Source organism: Phycomyces blakesleeanus (assembly GCF_001638985.1).
Source record: "Phycomyces blakesleeanus NRRL 1555(-) unplaced genomic scaffold PHYBLscaffold_12, whole genome shotgun sequence".
In the NCBI taxonomy this organism is placed as follows: domain Eukaryota; kingdom Fungi; phylum Mucoromycota; class Mucoromycetes; order Mucorales; family Phycomycetaceae; genus Phycomyces; species Phycomyces blakesleeanus.
The window spans coordinates 740-20770 of record NW_017265145.1 but is presented as its reverse complement, the minus strand read 5'-3'; the positions used below and the strand labels follow the sequence as shown (position 1 = coordinate 20770).

The 20031-nt window shown below is 34.3% G+C and overlaps 9 protein-coding genes across 9 annotated transcripts; 3 read left to right on the top strand and 6 right to left on the bottom strand.

Annotated features, from left to right (window-relative positions):
- Positions 1 to 136: 136 nt before the first annotated feature.
- PHYBLDRAFT_168921 (hypothetical protein) lies at positions 137 to 1878 on the top strand (the record flags this gene model as incomplete). The annotated part of the gene is made up of 6 exons (XM_018435971.1): positions 137 to 314; positions 407 to 690; positions 832 to 840; positions 1491 to 1578; positions 1631 to 1756; positions 1802 to 1878. 6 exons carry the CDS (start codon positions 137 to 139, stop codon positions 1876 to 1878), a joined length of 762 nt encoding a protein of 253 aa, XP_018290693.1.
- Positions 1879 to 2427: 549 nt separating this feature from the next.
- PHYBLDRAFT_168920 (hypothetical protein) lies at positions 2428 to 4744 on the top strand (the record flags this gene model as incomplete). The annotated part of the gene is made up of 4 exons (XM_018435970.1): positions 2428 to 2466; positions 2693 to 2776; positions 3908 to 4390; positions 4610 to 4744. 4 exons carry the CDS (start codon positions 2428 to 2430, stop codon positions 4742 to 4744), a joined length of 741 nt encoding a protein of 246 aa, XP_018290692.1.
- A 421-nt stretch (positions 4745 to 5165) lies between these two features.
- On the bottom strand, positions 5166 to 6911 carry PHYBLDRAFT_73058 (hypothetical protein; the record flags this gene model as incomplete). Its single annotated transcript, XM_018442765.1, has 4 exons — positions 5166 to 5291; positions 5413 to 5612; positions 5889 to 6023; positions 6665 to 6911. The coding sequence occupies 4 exons, from the start codon at positions 6909 to 6911 to the stop codon at positions 5166 to 5168; spliced, it is 708 nt and encodes a 235-aa protein (XP_018290691.1).
- A 234-nt stretch (positions 6912 to 7145) lies between these two features.
- PHYBLDRAFT_73057 (hypothetical protein) lies at positions 7146 to 7976 on the bottom strand (the record flags this gene model as incomplete). The annotated part of the gene is made up of 2 exons (XM_018442764.1): positions 7146 to 7672; positions 7817 to 7976. The coding sequence occupies 2 exons, from the start codon at positions 7974 to 7976 to the stop codon at positions 7146 to 7148; spliced, it is 687 nt and encodes a 228-aa protein (XP_018290690.1).
- Positions 7977 to 9647: 1671 nt separating this feature from the next.
- Positions 9648 to 10247, bottom strand: PHYBLDRAFT_145966 (hypothetical protein; the record flags this gene model as incomplete). Its single annotated transcript, XM_018431568.1, has 1 exon — positions 9648 to 10247. The coding sequence occupies one exon, from the start codon at positions 10245 to 10247 to the stop codon at positions 9648 to 9650; it is 600 nt and encodes a 199-aa protein (XP_018290689.1).
- A 1664-nt stretch (positions 10248 to 11911) lies between these two features.
- PHYBLDRAFT_168918 (hypothetical protein) lies at positions 11912 to 12511 on the bottom strand (the record flags this gene model as incomplete). The annotated part of the gene is made up of 1 exon (XM_018435969.1): positions 11912 to 12511. One exon carries the CDS (start codon positions 12509 to 12511, stop codon positions 11912 to 11914), a length of 600 nt encoding a protein of 199 aa, XP_018290688.1.
- Positions 12512 to 12786: 275 nt separating this feature from the next.
- Positions 12787 to 13185, bottom strand: PHYBLDRAFT_145964 (hypothetical protein; the record flags this gene model as incomplete). The annotated part of the gene is made up of 1 exon (XM_018431567.1): positions 12787 to 13185. One exon carries the CDS (start codon positions 13183 to 13185, stop codon positions 12787 to 12789), a length of 399 nt encoding a protein of 132 aa, XP_018290687.1.
- Positions 13186 to 13371: 186 nt separating this feature from the next.
- On the top strand, positions 13372 to 15901 carry PHYBLDRAFT_145963 (hypothetical protein; the record flags this gene model as incomplete). Its single annotated transcript, XM_018431566.1, has 4 exons — positions 13372 to 13408; positions 15064 to 15371; positions 15461 to 15577; positions 15638 to 15901. The coding sequence occupies 4 exons, from the start codon at positions 13372 to 13374 to the stop codon at positions 15899 to 15901; spliced, it is 726 nt and encodes a 241-aa protein (XP_018290686.1).
- Positions 15902 to 17672: 1771 nt separating this feature from the next.
- PHYBLDRAFT_168915 (hypothetical protein) lies at positions 17673 to 19610 on the bottom strand (the record flags this gene model as incomplete). Its single annotated transcript, XM_018435968.1, has 6 exons — positions 17673 to 17953; positions 18259 to 18855; positions 18932 to 19015; positions 19060 to 19113; positions 19192 to 19309; positions 19359 to 19610. 6 exons carry the CDS (start codon positions 19608 to 19610, stop codon positions 17673 to 17675), a joined length of 1386 nt encoding a protein of 461 aa, XP_018290685.1.
- Between the last annotated feature and the right edge of the window lie 421 nt (positions 19611 to 20031).

The window sequence follows — 20031 nt, the reverse complement described above, 5'->3', positions numbered from 1 at the left end:
AAAATTGCTTTTCATTAAAATCGTATCCTTATACAGTAATTTATTGTTTCTAAGCATAATTATGACTGTGAAAAATATATTTTAATTAACATTTTCAAAATTTAATTATTTACTCCTTCATTATTTACACACAAAAATGTTGACAATTAAAAACCCACAAACAAACAATAACCAAACCACTTTTGAAGGGGTTGTATCTGAAAGTGTTTCTGCTTTCAGCTCCTTGGGTACTTCTGGAGGGACGTACAGAAGAGATGAACAATGTGTTGAGTCGAGAGAGGCCCAGTCAGGGCAAAACATTGGCAACAATGACAGTTGAGATATCCCAAGGCCTGATAAAAACACATGTTCAGAGTCAAGCGCTTTATCTGCCAAAGGGATAAAAATACAATGCCATTGTATTTAGGTAAAGGAAATCCACAGACTGGTGCAGACATGTACTATATTACAGGAAAAATTGTGCTTCATGTGATAAACAACACATTCGATGCACTTATTAATAAGAAGGATGTTATTCTTTCATGGGGTAACTTAACGTCCTTTCAGAAGAATTATCTTGTTCACAAGGTCGAGAAAAAAGCCTTGGAGAAGAATATATCCCTTAATAGATTTAAAAACTCATGGGCAGTCCGTCATATGCTTTCTCAAAAATGGAGAACTGTGATAAATGACGCAAGAAAGAAAAGAAAGGTATACTTCTTTAAATAACAGTAAATTAATAAATCTATATCCAAGTAATACTTTATAAAAGAAATTATATTTAGCAACTGAGTAAAAATATCAATGATATTAATTAATTTAATTAATTTAATTAATGAAATCAAACTATAGGCTTTTCACGTATAATGTATATTATTTACACTTCTTTTTAATATACTTCTCTTAATTTCATTTCTATTTTTTCCATCGTTTTTTATGTCTTTTTTCAGTTTCAAGGTTTTTTTTAATAAAAAATATTTTCATTTAAAACATCATGCATTTGCTGGACCAATTATAAGAAGAATAGATATACCTAAAAAAAGATATAGTGATACTATATTTAGCTTATTTGATTGGATTAGAAAAAAATAATCTGGAATTCAACGAATTGCATTCTCCAAATTTTTTATAAAAAGGGAAATATTTATCTAAAAATGGTATAATCTTACTATTTTAAAACATTTTATTGGATTAAAAAAAAGTAATTTGAACTCCTATAAATAGTATTCACTGTAAATACTTTTAATTTACTAAAAGCCAAGATTCTATTAACAGACATTATAACTCTGTGACTGTAGAAATTATATAGTTGCGGAGTTATAATGTCTGCCATTTACTACAGTGTTAACTGCGTGTGATATTTCAGGTATGAAACAATAGAAAAATAATAAATTTGATAATGTAGACGTATAGAAATACTTTGAGACTATATATAAGCTGTTCTTTATTCATAAATAAAAAGTGTCCCTTTTTATAAGAAAACACAATCTGCTCTTGTCATTACATCTTAGTTTCTTAAGGATTTCTTCCTTTACAATATTTGGTTATTAGAGTGTATTTACTGCTTAACTAGTGTTGGTGTTACAACTATGATATCAAGTCATAAATCATACTTTAGCTCTTAGCTATTCTTTTCTCTTTTATACTAGAGCTTTAGGACTTCCTACTAAATTAGCCTCATATTGCTCTGACACAGTTTATCTGGAAGTATACAGACCTGAGGTCCCCGCATGTCTCAAGCCGTCCAATTTTTTTCATATCGGAGAGTGGAAAAAAAGTGAGTAATACTCACAATTGTTTTTTTTTCTATGTAAATTGCAAGAATTAGTCAAAGTAATCCAAGGTTTGGGTCTAAAATCATGGAGACATTTAAATGGACCAATAAACTATATAAAATAGGGACTTAATAGGAATTAGTAGCACAACAATTTTCTTTTGGAGAAAAAAGTGGTATTCATATACTAAATTGGCTTTAATAAAAAACACAAAAGACATATATAGATGATTTAAAAGAAATAATTGATAGTAAAGATGTGTTGAAATTTTGATATTTATATAATAAATATCTGCCAATGACTATATATTGTCTTTATAGACTTGATGGGTAGTTAATTATAAAAAATAGAAGCTGTGGCGGGTGTGTGTACAAGAAAGGAAAGTCTAAAGATAGCTACAATGTACTTGTCTTTTAGATATAGAATACTTATTTTTGGAAGTGTAGTACAATGACTTTCAGGAATCAATGTTAACAAATGGTGGCTGGAATGTCAAGGCTTTAACTATTTGACAGCTCACGTCTTGATCTGATTACATTTTCACTACATTGATTGATACATTTGAATATAACATTGAGCCATAATTTAATATCAAAAAGTATAAATACAAGACAATTTCTTTCTTTCTTTACATCCTTACTATTTATAATAAAACACCCCCAACATTTTCATCATGAACTACACAGAAGCCAGCTCCTCTACCCAAACCAATGTAATCAACAATAAATACTATCAGCACAACATGGAAAACCGGCTGACTATGCAGCAAAACAGTGAGATGATTGTCTCTAAAAACCAGCTGTTCCACCCCAAGAACACAACTCATGCATATCTAGCAAAGCAGAAATAGTGAATGGTAAGTTGAATAAAGTAACACTTCTTCATGATTAAATATGTCACTATTTTTTCATTTATCTAATGTAATATATGAAAATTAGAATTGGTGTGTTGAAAAAAAAATTGCTGATGGCACGATTGTCTCTGATGAAAAATTCGTCTTCTTTCTCACTGATTTTGTCATGGTTCGTGACCGCAAGTTTAAGAGAAATGATGATGACACCCCTGTTCCTCTTGGAAAAGAATCAATTCAGGCTTACGTTAAGGCAATAACAGACATTTATCACCAGCAAGTAGCTTTGAACTTGAACAAGAACCCCCATCTTAGAGGACCAATTGTAAGACAGTTTCTAGACACAAGCACAAAGAAGAAAACAAAGTGCAAGAGAGTCGAGTATGAAGACAGAGAAAAAAACACACTCAACAATAGATATACAAAAAACGAACTTCTTCTTCTCAGTCAGTACTTCCTTGAGCAAGATAGTACAGTGGGAGTTAGAAATCGTCTTTGTTTCCTTATGAGTCATGCAATGTTGATGAGAAGTGAAACTGCCCTTGGTACTCAATATCCCAACCTTTTCAAAATAGAACTAGAAGATCAAGATGTTTCTCCATGTGTTGCATTAGTAGCTATAATTACATATGGAAAAACCAACAAGAATGAAAAAATCCAATACGGATTTGCTCTTTGCCACGCCAATGAAGAATTATGTCCTATTAGTGCACTAGCTCAACATTTTTTTTCCAAATTCCACAATGAAAACAAACCGTTTGTTGATTTTTTTACACGCAAAACATAGTACAAACAGCTACTTGTTTCCTGGCCAAAACAAAAGCAAACCAATGAGTTACGATGAGCAATCAAAAGCATACAAGTTGGCATTTGAAGTAGTTGGGATCAGCTCATCTAAGGTTATCCATATCAATTGAAAGAGTGCCATCAACATGGTATCCCATCAAGACGTCTCTGGTGATCAACAAATATAAGTTGGTAGATGGGGATAAGACCAAATGGTGGGATATTATCTTTCTGGTCTTTCTGTTGATGCAATCAAGGTTCTAGCCAGGTTTTCTATTCACAGAAGAGACTATTTCCTTAACCGTGCCACAATCATTCCCCCAATTGAGTTGCAACAAATGATATTTCCAAGCATTGAATCATGGAAAGCTAAATTTCATAAGAAAGAAGTTGAAGATGATATTGCTGGTCTCAATTTTTTGGATCTTTTGGCCTATTTAAGAATCATTTTTCTTCAGGTAAGAAAATAGCAATAGTGCTTGGATAAATGGTCCTCTTTTATAATTTATAAAAATAGGACTCTGTGGTTTTACAAAAGAAGTACCCAAACCATTACTTGTGGATAAGTGAAATATTTTCAACAAGCCTATACCAAGAGTTTGAAGCACAACATTCTGGTGCCATCGGTGAATCAACCGAGAAGTTTCAAGTGAGTGACCATATTCAAGTTGTTGCACCAGAGATAGCTGCTGCTATGCGAGCCAGATTTGATGCAATAGTCAGATCCTTCAATACAATGCAAGCCCAAAACCAATTTGAATTTGCAAATGCCAGAAGCATAGGCCTAGAGACTAGAAATGTACTAGTTGAAACCTTTTTACAAGCTTCGTTTCGTCTATGCAATGATCCTTCTCAAATCCAACAATGCCTTGAAAATGTCTTACAGACACAATCTCCCGCGTCCTCTGGCTACACTGCTCCTTCTGTTCCCTCTGTTACTTCTGCTTCCCTTGGTCCCTCAGTCCCGTCTGCCCTGTCTGCTCCCTCAAGCTTTACCCAAGTTACAAATCCAGACAACAATAAAGAGATACCACCATATTATAAAATGAGCCAAAAAATTCTAACTGTAACAGATATGTGGCGCGAATATTCTGTTGGAATATCTGGGAGCTCATCAATTAGATTTCTTGAACAGAACTTCAGGGCAAAGTGGAGAATCCACAGTGATAACAGAACAGAATCACGATTCTTTAGCAGAAGAGTTCATATATACAATGAGTTGGAACGGCTTGCTAGAGAAAGACATTTGACAGAAGAAGAAGTTGCTCTGCTTGTTGAGAATAAGCGCCGTGATTTAAAGATATCTTTAAATGAACTTGCAAAAAGAATTGCTGATAGCAGCATTACCTTCTAAAAAAACATCCCATGCATACATACATACATATTTAATACTTTCCATCTAATTTAGTCTTTTTTTTTTATAATTTTATACAATTCTTCAATAAAGTTTTTATCTTATGCTTTTAAAGTTAATATAATATGATCATTATATCTTTGTATTTAATATTATTATTTCATAATACCTTTTATATGATTCTCCCTAACAATCTTTATCAAAAATAATAATGTATCTTGTCAGTTTCAAGCTTCCCTAATACACTTCAAAAAGTTGAATTCTGCTTAAAAAAACTTAGTAAAACTGCTACACAAAAAGATCTGATTTTCAATTTTTTCCCAAAAAGAAAGTATTCTACTCTGTGTCTTTCTCCAACTACAAATTGAAGAGACGCCGTCTAAGACCATGCTTGTGCCCAAACAATACCCACTCAGTATTCTTAAGAATTTTTTTTTTGGATCTCTTGGAGATATTTTATATATTCTGCCAATTGTTTCTCTGTTAGATGTTTTGCGTTTTGTCCATTTTTTGTTTTTCTTTGACCAAACGAAGTGAGTTGGAAAATCTATATACAGATATTCACATGCTGTTATATTGTGAGTGTTATATGAAAACCACCCTGTCAATGTTGTGTTTGTGTTTGCATTTGATAATTGATGTTGATTTATAGAATCATAGAAATATACTAGCTGAGAGTTTTCAAGATGGAGTGCTAGTCTTTGGTGGGTTGGGTGCTCTTGGTGCAGTTTAAATAAGAAAATTTTCCAGTATGCTTCAGAGGCCAATACATAGCAAGCATCCAGAAACTCATTGACTTCATTTACAGCTTCTTGCTGAATATTAGTCATATTAATGCTGGTATTGGTGGTGGTGGTACTGATACTGGCTGATTAAATTTTTGTTATAGCTCAATCATGGCCTTTATACACATATTTGTATAGATATTTTACAGCAGATACAGAAGTACAGATTTCAACATTGATGTGGGCATTATATTCTGCACACAAATATAAATTATGCAGAGCTACCCATCTGTTGTCCAGTGATGCTGAGCCTCTGACTACTGTCATCTCATTATTTCTTCTTTTATACTTTGGATATCCAGGTTCATTATCGACTGTTTCATCACAAAAATCTTTTGGAAAATTCTTTTTGCATTTACCATTTTCCATGCATGGTGCCTTTGAGTACCTTATATCACATGAACCGTATAGTATACTATGGCAGACAGCTCTATAGGCCAAGGGTTTTGTGACTGGATCAGGAAATTTAGCAGAAACTATAAGGTCATAGTCTTCTGTTATCATTGGTTTATCATGGCTAGATAGGATCAGAAGAATGTGTGCGTGCGGGAGTCCTCGTTTTTGAAACTCTATGACATATATAAAGGCTTTGACTTTCCCCAAAACATCTTTTTTTGTCAAGTCGTTCATTTGCTCTTTAAGCTTCATATTGAAAACACGGGAGCAAAGATCTGGTCTGTCTGCTGCTTTTTGACCTGCTAAAAGTACATTTGTGATTTCAGACCAATGCATATTGCAGGTGAATGTGATGAAAAGATCTGACTTGCCAAAATGGCATACGATACTCATTGCATTCTGATAGAGCTGGCCCATGTGACGGGGGCTACCAATAAAAGTAGAAGGAAGGATGACACATCTTCCAATGTTGGTAAAATTGTTATCCTCAAGATTAATAGTATCTTGTATTTCACTGTAAAGGTCTACTCAAAGGCAGTTCTGATTACTGGCAAGAAAGTCTATTTTGTTATGTTCAATCTTTGCATATATGTTTACAACAAATTGCTGAAAAAGTCGGCCAAAGAGATGGAGGAGATGGAGAGAATTGGGATGGTACATAAGTTGGCTGGAATACTAATGCATAGCACTAATGCTTTTTTCTGACAAAGATTTTGATTCAATTGTCATCCGTTCTCACCAGAAGGGAAGAGCAAGACATAATGAAGAGCATCATATGATCTATGATACTCATTTATTTTTTGTAGCTGGTTGGTTTGTGTATGCAGTACAATGTCTCTAGAAGAACCTCTTTCATTATTCATAATTAGAATAACAACCTCATCAGCAGTTGTTGTATTATATCTTCTTTGATCTTGGGGACCTTCAGCAACCAAGCATATAGCAACATCTTCTACATGTCCATTCTTCTGTGATACTTGATCCATTGGTCTGAACAGAGAAACAAAAGAGTTTGTCTCTATGAGAATCGATTGAATTTTCTCCAGAATATCAGTTTTCAAGTATGGAGCATGATGGCAATGGTGCTGGGCTTGTGATGCTGGATCATATATGTATACTTGAGCAAGTTAAGGGTGATCAATATCTTGGGCTCTTGATGGACAAATAGACCCAATTCTGTGACATATAGTGCCATGTATTCTGAAGCAGTACGCACCATCTTAGTTATTTGCCACAGAGTTATCAATTTTAGCTCCCAGCAATGTGAAGCTTAAGGTGCTGTTGTAGCCTCTGATTTTACTGAGAAAATCTTTCCCATCGGATGTCCTGTAATTTAGAAGCTTGGAAATTCCAGGTGGTGTTGGCTCAAGAGAAGGAAGAACATACTTTTCCTTGTCACAGCACATGTTAAATTTCGATCTGCAGATAAACAAATCAGTGTCCTTCTCTTTCAACCACATCAATGCTCCACAAAATCTACAGACAACATCCATATTCCCTCTGCTATCAATTTCTGACTCAGAGATATTTTGGAGTCTGGCAATGTTGGCAACATTCTGGTTTTGAGGATTCTGATTTTGTACCGGTATCTGTACATTGTTAGGACACATCAGGCTAGTTATTCGAAGATAATTTGTTCCCAAACAGCTTGGACAATGAGGGGTAGCAGTGCTTTCATTTATTGTCATGATTTCTTCCTCATGCTCACTGGTAGGTTCTTCAGCAAGAATAATAGTTGGATCAACAACTGTGTCCACAATTATTTATTGTTTTTCAACTGAATCTATTCTTACTCTCAATGAAGCAGCTAAATATATGAATAGTAGATCAATTGAATTAGACTCTTATAATTCTTATTCCTTTTTTAATTCTTTAGTATTATATCTACTACTTTCTGCAGGAAATTCTTCTTCAATTGAAATATTCTCATTTGTTCTTTTCGGAGGGATATAAAGTGTATTTCGTTTCTTATACAAAGAACAAAGAACACTGGATTTACGACTATGACCCATAAGCTTGCATGAAGTACAACATTTCTCAGTAGAAGACATTTTCAATTATTGTTATTATTGAAATTTGAAATTCTCTGCAGTTTTAATAAAATGGCCCCTTAAAAGATATTATGCATGCCTTTCTCCAAATGAAAATATATTGCCAGATTAAATTGCACAGCAGATGTCAGAACACAGTGCAAATAGTCTCATAAAGTAATTCGACTGAGTATTGTATGCTTATTTATCATGTCTTGTCTTGACTATGTATTAGATTAAATGATATTTTGTATGCTGAACATTATTTATTTATTTATTTTTTATTTTTAATTTATGTTTAGTATGAAGACTTATAAATATTTACTAGGGAAGTGGTGCTCCCCCCCCTCCCTTCCGGGGGGCCACATGGACTCCCCTCCCTGGCAGGGGGGCCTCAGAGCCTACTGAAAGTTAATATAAAACCCTTCCCTATTGGAAGTCTAAGTACCGTATAGCACAATTAATAAGAACATTTTATTTAAGTGAATTATATGAAAAGAAAGGATATCTATAAATGTTTTATTATTCAAAAAAAATTGGTTAGATAAGTTTATAGTGTATATTATATATAATTTTTTACTAAATGTCAAAGACTTCCTTAAATACAACATTGTCTGTAAATACAGTATTTGCCGTTTTGTTGGAATTTGCTGGTGTATCAAGCATTATTTTGATTGTAGAAGGTTTTCTGACCTGGGATAGAGCAATATACAGCTGGCCATGGGAGAATACTGGGGCAGGGAGATATAATCCAACACTCTCAAGAGTTTGACCTTGAGACTTGTTTATTGTCATTGCAAATGCAAGACGAACTGGATATTGGAACTGCTGGAATTCAATTTCACCATTTGATCCAGATGGATTAAGCTTTATTCTTGGAATAAGAGATACTTGCCCGGCATTGAATCCAGTCACAATTGTTGTTCTGATGACAGATGTTCCAAAAGAGTTGCAAATCAGGCATGTACCATTACAGAGGCCGTTTTTTGGGTCAAGATTGTGAAGAAGGATGATAGGACATCCTTTTTTTAAGGACAGTGAGTGAGGTGGTAGGGATCCAGGATCAATGGTATTTCGTAGCTCAACTGGATATGTCAACTGACCATCTTCATCAATTCCCTGGTCAACACTCTTAAACTCTTGTGCCTCTCCAGGAAACTGGCTCAGAAGAATATCATTGAGTTTATTGACATCTTTATTCTTAGGAGTAAGCAAAGCACGGCCCATGAGAAAATGAGGGTTGGCTGCATTAGAGGAGAGATCATGAAAAACTGCTTTGGCCAGATCAGCAGGATTACATCCAGAAAGTAACATATGGGGCGGAATTGGAATGGTGTCATCACTGCCTGTTGTGTGGGCAGAACCACTACCAACTTGCAAGAGAAATGCTCCAAATTCCCTAAGCTCTAATGTTTCTTGTTCATTATTTGCTTGGGCAATTTGCATGTTTGTTGTAAGCCGCAAGGTTTTTACATTTCTCCATGCAGATGCTTTCTTAATATATTGGCTTACAACCTGAGCTCTTGTTGCCTTGGGTATAACAGGAAGGACCTGCCGAAAATCGCCTCCACAGTTAAACAACTTCTCTCCAAATGGAATGTTTTCAAGCAATGGATCGACAGCCTTCATTATATCTTGCATGGATCTGCTTACAGTATTAAAAACATCTTTACTAATCATAGAAGCTTTGTCTCAGATAACCAATTCCGTTCTTCTAATAAGTTGTGCTGTTTGCGAGTTTGCGTTGATGGAGCATAAGGAGTTAAGATCAACTTGCACTGGAATCTTAAACCTAGAATGTGCTGTATGCCCACAATCTAACAGCAATGCAGCAATTCCACTTGTTGCTACTGCAAGAGCAATTTTTTCTTGTTGGCGAGTTTTTTGAAGCAAGGCATTAAAGACAAATGTCTTTCCTATCCCACCTGGATCATTGGCAAAGTACAATCTTGGGGTTCCCACGTTTTCTTCAATTGCACTTAATACTGTTGTATAGACACGTCTTTGTAAATTATTGAATGTCAATGTATCTGGATCTGGCAAAAGCTGAGCTTGATCACATAAATCTTTTTGTTCTTGTATGATGGCTTGAACATCTTGCCCATTTAGACTAAAGTGCTGGATGTCAGGCATTGGTGAAAGAACAAATCCAGTGAACAACATGAGAGACATAGAGTTGGCAGATAGATGACTTTCGATATCCCATAAACATCTGTCAAACATATCTTGTGTGGGGGCTAACGCAGGAGTTCCACTACTTTCTCTTGTCAAATGAAGATAATCTTCAATCATAAAATCGCGATGAGCAAATCACAAAGAGAAAGGATCTGATAATGCACAGAAAATCAAAAGAATAGCAAAGAGTCTTTGTAAAGAAAATGGGATCTGATGAGCTGCTGCCTCTTCCATACAGTTACTCCACTCATCATCATTCAAAAGTAATCCCAGAGCACGACATGCAGCTTGGTTTGTTTCATACACACATCCTTCTACTGTACATATGTCTTCAAAGCTTTTGGCCCCTTTAACATTATGCAGCAGTAATCGTAATGAATATTTTTCAATATCTCTTGGAGACACTGTGTAAACTCTGCCAATCGTTCCTTTATCAAACCTCTTACATGCTGTTCATTTTCGTTCTTTTGTATTTCATACATAAAGAGAAGGAAAGTCGACGTAAAAAAGTTTTTCAGATGATGGGTGTGTAGCATTATAGTCAAAATATCCCATTAAAGTAGTGTTTTTTCTGGAATTTGCAACATCCTCTGGGTTAGAAGATGGATTATAATATATGGGTTGGGCATTTTCCAGATGGATTGAAAGTCGTTGATGGCTGGGATACTCTTGATGAAGCTTGAAAGAAAATATTCTCCAGCATGCTTCAGAAGCGGAGACATATCAAGCATCAAGAAACTCATTAACTTTGTTTACATGGTCTTGTTGTTGTTGTGGAGCAGAATTGGTGGATGTAGGCTGCACACGGACCATTGCACAGTCATATCCTTTATATACATACTTGTAGAGATATTTTACAGCAGAAACAGAGGTGCTAATCTCAACATTTATATGAGCATTATATTTTGCACATATGTATCTATTGTGTGGAACAACCCATTTATTATCTATACTCTTTGGCCCTCTTCTAATAACTCTTCTATTTTGACTGCATTGATAAATAGGATATCTGTTTCCACCATTGCTAGTCTCATTGCAAAGCTTTTTAGGATAATTCTTTGAACAGATCCCATTCTTCATGCATGGTGCTTTTGGATATTTCTTTCCGCATGGGCCATGCATCATGCATTTTTTTACTGTTTCATATGCCAATAACTCAGTTTCAGAATCTGGGATTTCAGCCAAAACTATTCTGTCAAAATCTTCTATTGTTTTTGATTTATCTTGTGGTCGCAAAATCAAAAGAATGTAGGCATGAGGAAGTTCGTGCTTTTGGAATTCAATGACATATATAAAGGCTAAAACTTTCCCCAGAATATTTTTTTTGTAAGGTCAATCATAAGCTCTTTGAGCTTTATATTGAAAACCCAAGAACAAAGATCTGGTCTGTCATTAGCTTTTTGCCCAGCCAACAGAGAATTTGTGATTTCCGACCACTTTGAATTGCAAGTGAAAGTTATAAACAAATCAGGCTTGCCAAAACGATGCACAATACTCATTGAATCTTGATAAAGTTGAGCCGTATACTGGAGACTACCAATAAAAGAAGATGGAAGAATAACTCTCTTTCCAAGATTTGCAAGATTACAATTGTTATGGATAACAGCATTCTGAATTCCACTATAAAGATCTACACGGAGACGATTTTGATTGCTGGTGATGAAGTGCAGCCGATTGTGCTCAACTTTGGCGTACATATCAACAATATATTGTTGAAAGAGACGGCCAAAAAGATGGAGGAGGTGCTGTGTGTTGCGTCGATACATCAAACGGTTTAAGTATCATTGCATTATTGTAACATGCTCTCCTGACAATGAGCTGGCATCAATAGTCCAACCATCTTCACTATGTGGAAAGAGTAGCACATAGTGTAAAGCATCATAAGATTGGTGGTACTCATTGATGTTCTGTTGGAAGTTGGCTCTGGTGTGCAGCACAATGTCTCTTGAAGTACCCTCTTCATTATTCATAATAAGAACTGCTATTTCACTTGCAGTTGGAGCATTGTACCGTCTTTGATCCCAAGGCCCCTCAGCTACTAAACGCAAAGTGAGATCTATAGATTGTCTCTTTTCCTGAGAAATTTGATCCATTGTTCTGAAGAGATGTACGAATGGATTTGTTTCCATGAGAATGAACTGAATCTTCTCCAAAACACTTCTCTCCAATTGTGGGGAATGGTACTGTCTTTGATCTATCTGAGCAGCACTATCATAAATATAGATCTGAGCGAATTTTGGGTGAGCAATATCAGATTCTGTCACTGGCAAAATAGACCCAATTCTATGACAAATTGTTCCGTGAATCCAGAAGTTGTATGCCCCATTGATATTGTTGCCAACAGAGGTATCAATTTTAGCTCCCAAAGAAGTAAAGCTCATTATACTATTATAGCTTCAAATGTTTTCAAGAAACTTCTTTCTATTACGTGTTCTATAGTTCAAAAGCTCAGCAATTCCTGTAGGTGTTGGCTCAATTTGGGGGAGAACATGCTTTCCTTTGTTACAACACATAGAAAACGTGGGGCTTCTTAAAGAAGAATGACTGTTTTTTTCATGTGCCCATATCATTGCCCCACAAAATCGACACTCGATATCCATATCTCCCCTGTTATCAACTGCTGGTTCTGAAATAGCTGGAAGTCGGGCAATATTATTCAAGCCTCTGCCTCGATTTCTAGATCCTCTTGCTCTGCTACTGTTATTGTTTGGACAAAATCTGCTTGTAATTCGGCGATGATCAGTTCTGTTACAGTGAGAACAATGGGTAAAATTGATCCTCTATTCACAGTTGAAATCTCCTCGACTTCTTCTTCTCTTCCAGTCACTTCTTTGTCAGATGAAGTGACCTCGACTTCTTCTTCTCTTCCAGTCACTTCTTCATCGGATGAAGTCTCCTCAATCTCTTCTTCCATGACTGCTTCAAGAACTTCAGTAATAGTCTCATTTGCAAGTGGAAATTCAGTCAACTCAGAAACTGAAATAGAAGTTGATGTTTCTATGTCCAAATTTTGGTCTTGGACAGGCTCACTTCTTATTCTCAAGGCAGCAGCCATTTTTTTATAAACACATTTATTATTAAAAAATATATATAATACTTGCAGTAATACACATAAGTGTATAAATAAATAGTTACTTTGGCTACTTTCTGCAGAATATTCATCTACGTTAGTTCTCTTTTGAGGAATGTGGAGAGAAATGTTCTTTGGGTTCATGAGACATTGCTTATGAGTACTTCTGCTATGTCCAAGCATATGGCAAGCAGCACAATGACATTGAGTAGATGACATTTTATTTTTTGGTTTTTTTTCAAAGTTAGAGTTTGGTTTGATAGTTGTATAAGTTTTTTGGCAATAGTTTATAAAGTAAATTCAAGGGATTAATATCTTGGTATATCATGTAACATGATAAAAGTACTAGATTTTAGATGTGAAATAGATGTTTTACAGACAAATTCGTATATCATGTGATGCTGCTAATTTTGATTGATTTTAGATATATAGACATTATAATTATAATTAATTTTATATTTTTATATTTTTCTATGCTCTTAAGAAAAGTAATATGAAAATATTAGTTAGAGAATAAAATTATAAATTCAAAGACAGACTCTAAGTCACGTGCTTGTATTCCAACTTTTTAAAGATATAGACTAGGGGAGCGGTACTCCCCCCCCTCTCTGGGAGGTCCCCCCCCTCCCCTCCCTCTGGGGGGACCCCAGAATCCTACAGACAGTTAATATAAAACTCTTCCCTACTGCTCTATTCTAATGGGCACATAATTATATAGTTTTTTTCTCTATTTGTCTTTTTAAATATAGACAAATAGTGCTCAGTCAATTGATTTTATTAATTTTTTTTTAGGATTTTCAGAGTTGTAAATGACAGTTACTAAGTCACGCGATTTAGAGAAGACAAGGATTTTAAGATGGTGAAAAGTGGTAGTTGCTAAGTCATATGATTTAGAAAAGATAGGAATTTTAAGATGGTTGTAAGTTCCAAATTGGGAATAGGTAAATCACGTGATTTTTAGTTACTAAGGATTTTAAAGATATAGATAATATCCTTTCACTGATGTTTACATCTACGTAGCAGTACTAGCTTGTAACAATGATATTTAATATGCAGCAAAGTTAGAAAGTATTATTACTTTTATGATCATTAAAAAAATAAAAAAAAGTTAGTGTAGAGTTAAAAAGCAAAATGTTTATTTTTGTAAAAAAAATGTAAGCCCCAATACAATAGTTGAATTTCGCAATTATAATCATAAATTTTTGCAAAGTCATTTTTTACCTTTAAGAATTGTGCTGTGATTTTGTTTAGGAGCACTTGTACTTCAGAGTATGCCTTATAAAGATATTTTATTTTTTAAAAAAGAACGGATATTATATTCCGCACTCAATAGTTTTAGTAAGCCAATAATATAACAAGATGTTTCAGCAGCTTTAGATGTTTGATTGTTCTGATTTTGGGAGTTAAAAATATAAGCCAATAACAACTAATCTCTAAACAATCAACTGAGTGCCCTAAATATTATATAAAATCTACATTTTACTAAATTAGATAATTGTCTATAGATTCTTTATCTATAGATGAAGACATCTATCTCGCAAGACATATATAGACAAATATATCTATAGATAAAGATATATATAGATGAAGATATCAAGATTCAATATTATTTATAGGTGTTGTATTATTAAGTGTATATTCTATACAAAATATCAGTTTAAATAAGACAAAAATACATAACTGTAAATGCATATTCCTTGTCTTTATACTTCTAATTATAAACGTGAGCACTCAGAATTCTGCTGAAGCATGTATGTAAAAGATATGTCTCTATAAATACACCACATACTAATATAATATCATATAGCTGCTAGTCAAAAAAGAGGATTTACATGCTGGAACAATGACAATGTTAGGGATAAGTCATTGTCTATCCAAATTCTCATCAACTGGCTTACCAATGCTGGAAAGATGAAGATTCCAGTGGAAAGACAAAAGAGACTCTTTGCTCAGAGATCAATGCTATAATAGTTGAGAATGATATTATCTACCAGTCCAACAGTGATATCCGCAGCAAGATACTATACTTGCATAACAAGTTCAAGGATGCCACTGATTTTATAAATGGAATCGGTCAAGGAATTCTTAATAATGTAGACAAGAATGGCAATTCTACAGCTGCAGCTGAAAAGACACTTAGAGATATACTTATAAACTTAATATATATATCAGTAATAAAGTAGTTTGTAATAAATAAGAACTTTATGTCTTTGTCTGTAGATATAGTAAAAAAAGATGCATATACTATTACAATCTCAAGGATATGACGATTAGCAGACCATCAACTTTAGCTCCCTTCCCAATGTCAAACGGGGACCCAACTGATGTTTCCAATGTGTTTGAGAGGGCTCGCCAATATGATAAGGAAGCAACTCAAGTAGAAGTTGATTGAGGCAAGGGAGTTCAGAATATCTACAATGTTCAGGATTTTGAATAGTTTAAGACAACTTTCCCAGTTGAGTATCTGTCTGCGACCTCAAATTACCAAAGACCTTCCAAGCAAGCCCAAAGAACAGTAGACTCAAATATCTCTAATGTTGTAGAAGAGTCAATCAAAATAAACCGTGAGCATTTTGATTTGATGCAGAAGAAGTTCAAGGCAAAAGAAGAGTTCTACAAGAGGCAACTTCAGCATCAAAAAGACATTTGCAATGACAAGATGATGTTTGAGAAAAGAAGGCTGGAGATCGAAGAGAAATGAGTCCAGAACGAAACACAACAAGTAGAAAATGAAGCAAAACAACTAGAAAATGATAGAATACCGTTAATTTCCCAATCAGAAAAGAAAGTCACAACTTAAAAGATTCTTTGGTTTTGATTTTTTTATAAAGATAATCAGCTATTATTTGGGCCCGACTGTTGTATTTGGGATACTTTAATATCCAATATCATATACGAACCCAGACAAAAGTACCTGTCAAAGAGGTTATTATAAATGATTATCCAATATGAAGTCCTATCTGAAACATAAGAGCAATGTGTCAGATCCATCATTGGATTATCTTTAAGAAGTACTTAAACTATTATCGCAAAGCTGTTACGATGTCTCATATCTATGGTGACTGGATATATCTCAATAAATATAAATATCATATATAAAATAACTTTTATTAAGACAATTCGATTTGACTTGAACTTTTAATAAACACAATAAAAAAGAGTCTCAAAGTACTTATTGTTCCACCTTTCCACATACAAATATAATACCAATACTTTTCCTCTTGGATACAACATTTCTATCGCTAATTATTCGGGCCAGACACTTTTCCTCTCGGGCATGACGTTTCTCTGGAGCACTACGTTTATTGAATCTCCGCCTTTCACCATTTACTGGCCTCATAAAAAGTGACTTGTTGTCCAGCATCCAGCAATTTTATCTGGTCCCTAACCACCCTAAGTAGTTTATATGAGTAAAATCAATCTATCAAAATATAAATAATTTAATTCATGAATAAGGTACATCTTCATTTAATATAACGGAATTTCTAGGTGTACTTAAGTAGTAACCATATTAAAATTTCTATTTTTTTTATGCAGTATATACAAAATATACAATTTGTAAATGTTGTGCCCGAGAAGCAAAACGTCGTGTCCCAAACGTGACTGTGTAAGAAACGTCGTGCTCGAGAGGCATAACGTCATGTCCTAAATGTGGCAATAGAATAATTGTGTTCAAGAAAACTGTTGATGCAATATTTTACTTATTGAAAGTAAAGCTTCTATAAGTATAATTATAGAGGTTTCTAGAATTTTACTTTACATTTTAAAGAGTTTATATTCAATGCAATGTCTTTTTTATTGTAGTTCTCATGCAATAAATGCACAATATAAAATAAATAAATAAAAATTGTGACCACACCTATTTCTGTAAAAACACAAGATCTATTTGGTTCCCGTCAACAAATCATATACCTGCTGTTGCTGATGAATCATTTTTTTACGATTTAACTTGAGACATAAATCATATATTTTCATTTTATGTGATTTAAGTGGAAAAGATTATAATCCATATAATTTGCATTTTTTTCAAAAACTTTTGTAATAGATATAAAGGTAATGAAGCCTTTTATGCCTAAGAAAGTTTGCATAGCAGTAAAGCTAATATATTTTTACAAAATTCATGTTTTTACTTTTTATTTTTTATTTTTATTTCTTCTGTAAAAACTCTTTCTATCATTTCCTTGCAACATGTACATGAGATATTTTATCAAAAATACAAAAAATGAAAAATATTTATATAAGACCAAAAAAAGTTTTTAATTACATATATTCAGATAACATATGAATCCAGTAAAAGTTTCATAGAAAACAAATGAGAAAAAAGTGATTCTACAAGCAAATACAATATTTTATTTTATTGAAAAAAAGCAAATTTTTGAGATATTACGTTAGTTTTCTCATGATCGACCCTTTCAATTCAACTAAAAATTCTAGAACACATACATATATCTATAAACTACTTGGATCCAAAGTTATAGAGAGCCAAGACTTGAATTGATGAAATAACTAGATGCAAATGCATAATATAACATATTCGAAGATAGTTTGGCTCGGTCTGTGTAACACCATCCGATATTTATGATTTTTAATTCGCTGGTTATAAGTGTAACTCGAAGGGTAAAGTACTTCCCACGAATGATCTCTAGAAAAAAACAGAGCAGAGAGTCATTTAACCCACAAGTGATAGATAGCTTATGTTGACACAAAGAAACAAATTGATAAGATTTATAAAGATTTAAAAAAGATTGTCTAGCTAATAAAATATAAAAGTAAATGAGTAAATAAATAAGAAAAGATCTAGCTAATAAAATATAAGTAATAAAGTATAATTAAAAGAGTAATAAAATAAAAAAGAATATTGAAAAGAAATTATTTTGGAGTAAGATCAATTGGTTGATCTAGAACAGAATGGAGAGAGAGCATGACATTTCGGCAATCATGCTTGTTAAATTCTTTGAACTTATTCCAGTAAGTATCAAAGTTATCATCAATTTTATTTCTGGCACAACCTAAAAAAAAATAATTCAGGAACGGTTGGCCATTTTCTAGAGATATTACGGGAAAGGTCAACTGTTGTCCAGTGATTACTGTTAACATAATTAAAAATCAGAGGTTGTTGTTGTTTGGTTTTGTTGTTGGGAAGGGCAAATGGGAGAAAGGTTGTTGAGGGGGTGTTGGGGTTGTCTGAGTAGACGCAGACTGGTCGTATATATGTGTCCGCAGCTAGTTGAGCACAGTCAGGTGTGTTAAACCACATACTGGCATCTGAACATACTGGGATGAAGTTTGTGTTGGTGTTGGTGTTGCTATAATCGAGTTGAGAGACATATTGAATGATTTTTCCTAGTTGGCTTGTGTCAGTGCCAAAGGTATTTGTGTACAATGTTTTGTATTTCGGCAGGGCGGCTAGCATATCCCTTTTTACAAGTGAAAACTTATTTTGATCTTTATAGATCAAGTGGGAAAGGACCCGAAAACCACACCACCCGTCAGCAGTAGGGCTAAACCCACCCTTGACATCATTGACTATCTCATGAGAGACAGGAAAACTGGGCTGGAATTTGACCCTCTTGCCAACAGAAATGCAATTATCATACTGGTAATCTTCTAGGGTGGTGGCAGGTCTTTTGAACCCATTTTTTTGGAGGGCATCGACTAAAAAGTATATAAGTATAAGACAATAGTTCTCTTTATGGATTCAATTACACTGTAAAATAAGAAAGCATATTACCTGGGTCGAGAGGCTCTTGTTTTATTTTTGTTGTTTTATTTTTGGTGGCATCGACTAAAAAGCATATTCGTGTAAGACGACATCCTTCCACATAAATTCAATTAAAGTAAAATAAAAACACATTTTACCAGGGTCAAGAGGCTCTTGCTTTATTTGTTTTATTTTGTTTTTGGTAGCATCAACTAAAAAAACATGAAAGTATAAGATGGGAATCCTTTCTCATAGATTCAATTACATTGTAAAATAAGAACACATCTTACCTGGGTCGAGAGGCTCTTGTTTGTTTTTGTTTTGTTTTTTGTTTTTTGTTTTTTGTGTAGCTGCAGGCTTTCCCTCCCTCATTTTAGCTCTCAGTCTAACCATTGCCTTAAGGCCAGCCTAGTATTTCAAGATACATATTAATACTTTGTTATTTTTTTTATCTTACATGACCAGACGAAACACTGATCTTCCTCCAGTTTGCCTGACCAAAGTCTTTGGGAAGGTATTTGGGATGTGCACCACCCTTTCTTCTGCCAGGATATTTAATTTTTTTTGGGGCTTGAAAGTTAATCAAAGGGTGCCCAGTTTTGCCTTCGAATTCAGAAGTGACCTTATTGATCTTATTCAGGAGGTTAGCCACTTGCTGGCTGCTCTCACAGGACCAAAACAGTGCCTCGAGTTTAATTACTTCCTCCATCCACACCTCTGGTCTTTCCTCAAGCTGGAAGTTTCCCTGACAAGTGTTGTCCCTTGGCTTTACATTACGAGGGTCAATAACCCACCTTTCAGGGATATCAGAAATATAGATATCTCTTCCAGCAGGCAAAGAATGGCGACAAGGTAGACCATACTGGAGCTTGTTCATGAATTCACAAACAATACTGCTTTCACATTTCAGTCGAACCTCTTGGTCTATTACCAGTAAAGCTCGCTTTGAGACCTTCATGAGCAGTCTAGACAAAAGCTTGTTTCGTCCAACAAGAGGGTCAACCGTGGTAGATTCCCTGATCTCCACATTCCGGAAGTCTCTCTCAAGCCTCTCAATATATCTTGAAATATTTTCAAAGGCGAGATCCAGAGAAGCTATTGCAGATATACCTCTCTTTAAGGCTTGATGG